The sequence below is a fragment of the Gadus morhua genome, chromosome 7, assembly GCF_902167405.1.
Source record: "Gadus morhua chromosome 7, gadMor3.0, whole genome shotgun sequence".
Lineage (NCBI taxonomy): Eukaryota > Metazoa > Chordata > Actinopteri > Gadiformes > Gadidae > Gadus > Gadus morhua.
The window spans coordinates 14,712,941-14,717,940 of NC_044054.1; the positions used below are offsets into that span (position 1 = coordinate 14,712,941).

General features: G+C 41.1%; 1 protein-coding gene across 1 annotated transcript in view; it reads right to left on the bottom strand.

The window, feature by feature from the left end:
- The window catches only part of LOC115547678 (sodium/potassium/calcium exchanger 3), a 28,414-nt gene that overhangs the window by 9,738 nt on the left and 13,676 nt on the right, over positions 1-5,000 (bottom strand). The window contains exons 3-7 of the mRNA XM_030362090.1: positions 4,575-4,651; positions 1,890-1,964; positions 1,581-1,665; positions 1,130-1,233; positions 1-38 (exon numbers count right to left, since the gene is read on the bottom strand). The exon at positions 1-38 is cut by the window's left edge and continues 37 nt beyond it. Coding sequence (XP_030217950.1) covers positions 1-38; positions 1,130-1,233; positions 1,581-1,665; positions 1,890-1,964; positions 4,575-4,651 — 379 coding nt within the window. The remainder of the gene's footprint in view (positions 39-1,129; positions 1,234-1,580; positions 1,666-1,889; positions 1,965-4,574; positions 4,652-5,000) is intronic.

The window sequence follows — 5,000 nt, forward strand, 5'->3', positions numbered from 1 at the left end:
GAGTCTCTGAAGAGCGACCACCAAGTCAGGACCACGGTCTGGGGAGAGGGGGAGAGACAGCGAGGGGGACTCAGAGAGACAACAGCTGTAGGCGGGGGACAGGGGTTATTTTAGACACAATGTCAAATGTCAAGGTCTGAATTTCCAGTCTGGGGTGAACAAAGTTGTTTGAATGGGATAATATAGCATATAATCTATCTATATTGTTTACACCTACTGTTACACCTACTGTCTACATTTACATTCGGTATATACGAAAAAAAAAAAGAAAAAATATTATACTGTCCTGTATTTCTGCTGCTGGGCCACATACATACATACATCCATACATACATTTTTAACCTAATCCAAGATGTAAGATTAGATCTTGGATTAGGTTAAAAATGTATTTCATCGTATTAAGTATATATATATATATATATTAGAGCTGTCAAGCGATTAAAATATTTAATCGTGATTAATCGCATTAATGTCATAGTTAACTCTAATTAATCGCGATTAATCGCAAATTCTTTTTCTATGCTAAATATCCCTTGATTTTTTTGTCCCATAATTCTTCTCATTTTAATTCTCTTATCAACATGGTGAAGTGCATCGGCTTGCCTTGTGCAAATGATTTTCTATTGATAACAACATTGGCATATACACTGATCAAAACAGGACGATACAAAAAAAGAGCCTATGGTGCAATTAAACGACTGCTTTGAACAAATGTCATTTGAACATAGCAGTCAGGCTACTGCTTCTTTGTTTTGAGCCAAAGAAAAAAAAATAAAAAAAAATCTTTTTTATTTTTTTTAATAAAATATTTGCGTTAATCGCGCGATAAAAAATTTAACGCCGTTAAATTTGGTTTGCGTTAACGCCGTTAATAACGCGTTTAACTGACAGCTCTAATATATATATATATATATATATATATATATATATATAGAGAGAGAGAGAGGGAGAGAGAGAGAGAGAGAGAGAGAGAGAGAGAGTTTATTTTCATCATTAATTGTCCATTAATTTAACTGCTGTCACACTAAAATCTCCCCTCAGAAAAAGTGGAATGATCCTATCAGTGTATGAACTGTCGATGTCCTTCCAGTGTGTGCTCAGGTGTGTAAAGATGGGTTCTCCATCCTACCTGTCCTGCAAAGATGCCACAGAGGCCGATGATGACGAGGATGTTGAAGACAGCCGAGCCCACGATGGTACCCACGCCCACATCGCCCCTGGTGATGAACACAGCTGCAGCAGAGGCACCAGGGACAACATCAATGCGAAAAGTCAAAGTTTTATTGTCCATTCCAAAATATGTGCCAGAGAAAACTTGGCCCCATGGTGCAAAAAGGAGAAAAGGAGAACATTAGGTAAAATAAAATAAGCAACAACGGGGGGTCGATGAAGTTAAATACATCTCTGAGTATACTCTTGTTATGACGGTTGGATGAAAGTCAAGGCCCTGTGTCCTCTCATTTGTTTAAACATGGGATGGGTATGTCTATACTGCCATCTTAAGGACAATGTCATCATTGCTTGTTTAAAAATAAGCACCGTAGGAGAAGTGAACAATCTAGACGGACAAAGCCACTGACCAATGAGAGAGGTGAACAGCTCGGGGGCGGAGCTTCCGGCGGCCATGAAGGTAGCCCCGGCCACATCCTCGCTGAGCTGGAGGTTCTGGGAGACAGAGGTCAAAGGTTAATGTGATCCAGAGCTCTGGAGGATCGATAGCTCTTTACAGAGGAACCAATAAGCGGCCATTCAAAGTGGACACACGCGTTCCTGTAGCTGTAATCTATTTAAACCTCAGGTATTCCATCAACCGAGGAGAACCGGAGCCAGGTGGGAGTCAAAAGGTCACACGGGTCAAAGCCACTGACGGTCCTGTGGGTTAAACTCACCTCAGATATCTTCTCTAGGGAAGGGACAAAGTAGTCGTCACAGACAATGGCCAGAGCGTAGAACATGTAGATGGCCTGGAAACCAGAGAAACACAGAGAGATGCAATCCCCGTCCATTAGCTTACAAGGTTTTTTTTTTCATGCAATAGTCTCTAATGTTAGATGGAGAAAGTTGGATTGTAATCTACAATCTAATCCTTGAAGATTAGATGTGGTAGCAAAAACAGTCTCCCAGTCTCATACTAAAATGTAGTATGTTGGTCCACAGCGGAAAAAGTAGCAGTTCTACATCAACGCCTCAACGGCTTTTGGACTATTCTTTCCAATGGGACTGCGTCCACGTGACGGAACTGTCTGCAAAAAGAAACAAGATGTCGGACATATTCTTAGCGGATTTGTACTATGTTAGGTTTTGATAACATTTCTAGTGAGAAATAAGTATTTTATTTTCATAGTATTCTTTCAGGGATTATATGCCGTTTAGTTATTCAGCTGCTCGTGGCGTTTTTCATGGATATTTGGGAGTTTTGATGGACTATAATCGGGGTAGGCTATGGTCTGTTTAGGAAATAACCGTAATAACTCATTTGATTCCACAACATTTCTTTCAAACATGTGGAGCAATGAGCTACATCTTTGTTCTGAATCCTGCCGCTCCCCCAGTTAACCTTATTTCCATATGCACTTGTTTACAACCTAGGGCATTATTTCATTTTCTGTAACATGCATGTATATATCCCGTGTCCATATATACATGAACATGTTAAATGAACACAATATTCTGAACAAACCCCAAACATATTAATTCCAGGCTCCTGTGATCGGAGCTTGACGCTGTGATGAAGAACCTTAATGAACACAATGTAAGCACAGGTCACGTCGAAACTAGTTTATGATTTCCGTGTAAAGCGTAATTTACACAAACCTAGATGAAGATGTATCACCTTAATAGTGTACTTCAGTCATTTACTAATTTAAAGATACATTTTTTAGCCGGCTTTACCCGAAACAATAGCTCTGCTCCAAACCACAGCTCACTTGTTGTCATGACGACATTAAGTGTGGCAGCTGAGCTGCCGTAAATTGTTTAGTTTTTTCATAAACGAGGTTCCGCTGGCTAGGAAACAGACAGATGTTGTAAGGGGCTCCAGATAGAACAGCGCCTCCCCAAGTGCCTGCTTCATATGGGAGAGGATATTATTCATGCTCAGTGTGTGTCCACTATTTCTGTTGTTGAGTGCAACGATCATGAAAAGCTACATATTTATAGGAAAAAGAAATAGAGAATCAGATTAATAGTTCTATATTTCTAAAGGTGGAAGACCTAACCCTAACCCTAACCCAAACCCGAATCCACAGACTCTCTCTCCTTGCCCTAGAAGCCCGAGAGGGCCAAGGTTTATTGTGGGGGTCCCAGTTCGGCACTAGAATAAGGTTGTCATGTCTCAGCGCGGTAGGACCTGCCTATCTCCAAAACTGACTTTCACACCACACACATTCTGAGCCACTAGGTCTTGCAGGCAACACTTCTGATAAGGCTTTGTCAAAAAAACTGTCAGATTGGAAAACCTATTTTTCTGCTAGATCTCAGGTCGTTCCCACGACCCCGAGGAACGTGCATATGAATGTTGGCATCTCTAGCCATCTGGAAAGGGCAGGAAAAGCGGCGTGACCACAGAGTGAATCAACATGTGTGAGAGGAACGACCTCTCACACATGATCAAAGTAATTGTTTGAAATAACCCTGCTTCGTCAAACCAATGAGCTTGGTGTTTTGCTTTCACAAACAGGTTATTGGCTGTTGTCAACACCAGATCTGTCCATGCGCATCTCTCGGAGTGATGTAACTGGCCCCCAGACAGTGATTTAAGAAAAAGTCACGTTATTGATTATAACTAAACTGTGTTAACTTCCGGTGGCCTTCAGAAGGCACCTTGGAATATCTGTGTATTCCCTAGCCTGTGGAACCCAGTTTACACGGAACTCATATCTAATCGTTGTTGGTAACTGCGGTACTACGGGACTAAACCACTTTAGGGTGGCCCGGTAACTGGAAATAATGCACGACAGGGGCGTTGGGGATACCACAACACACCCTGGTTCATTCCATAATATTACCTCCATCAATAATATGAGATGAAGGCAACTGATCTCTGATCATGGTTGGTGACTGCGGGGACGCGACAGCACCCCGAGCTGTCGTTGTTGATTCCTCCCATGCTGTTCACGCAGATGGTAAGAAGGCAGTAATGTGTTTGTGAGTGTTAAGAGCTTTATGCGGAGGATGGCAAATGAGGCCTGTGTTTTACCACCAGGTGTGAGGTTGATTCGTCACGAGGCATTTAAAAATATATCCGCTCGTGACATCACACGTGGAAGTTTGGAACCAGACGTATGATGGATAGATCCCACCCCAGTCTTCCAACTGGCCCCATCCAGTCATGCGTCTTTGTGGACACTCAAATGTTCCACACGAAAGGGCCCTTGTTTTACCACCAGGGGACATTAAGACTTGCCATTTTTCACTGCAGCTGTTTCAGACATCACTAGTGGCACATGAATACTTGTATAAATACAGTTACAGGTGAGTATTCGATGAATAATAGGTACGTACACAGAAAACGTGTATCAGTACTTGTACAAACACAGTAACAGGTGAGTACTCTGTGAATACTCTGTACTTACACAGAGCACATGGAGAAGCACAGCTCCTCTGTTCCTCTGCTCCTTGGTGAAGACGTCCTCTGGAAACTCGTGGATGGCTGCGGGGACACAGAGGTCAGTAGCCATTAGAACCACAACGTTTTTCATTTACAACATTATGGTCAGTATAATAATAACTTTTGATATTGACCTGTTTTGGTATTATAAAAACTTTATTGGTACAGCCGCTTTATTGACAACATTATTATAATCATAGCTTTATCATAATCATTGTATTGATAAGTAACCTTTCTTTTGTATTTTAAAGTAATAATAATATATTGTTTATATTGTTTAATAATTGTTTAGGCCATACCCTTTATTGACAAGTTAAAGTAAATATATTACAACTTTATTGATACAGCACCTTTATTTAGGCCTAGGTGGCTTTGCTTAGATTTGTGCATG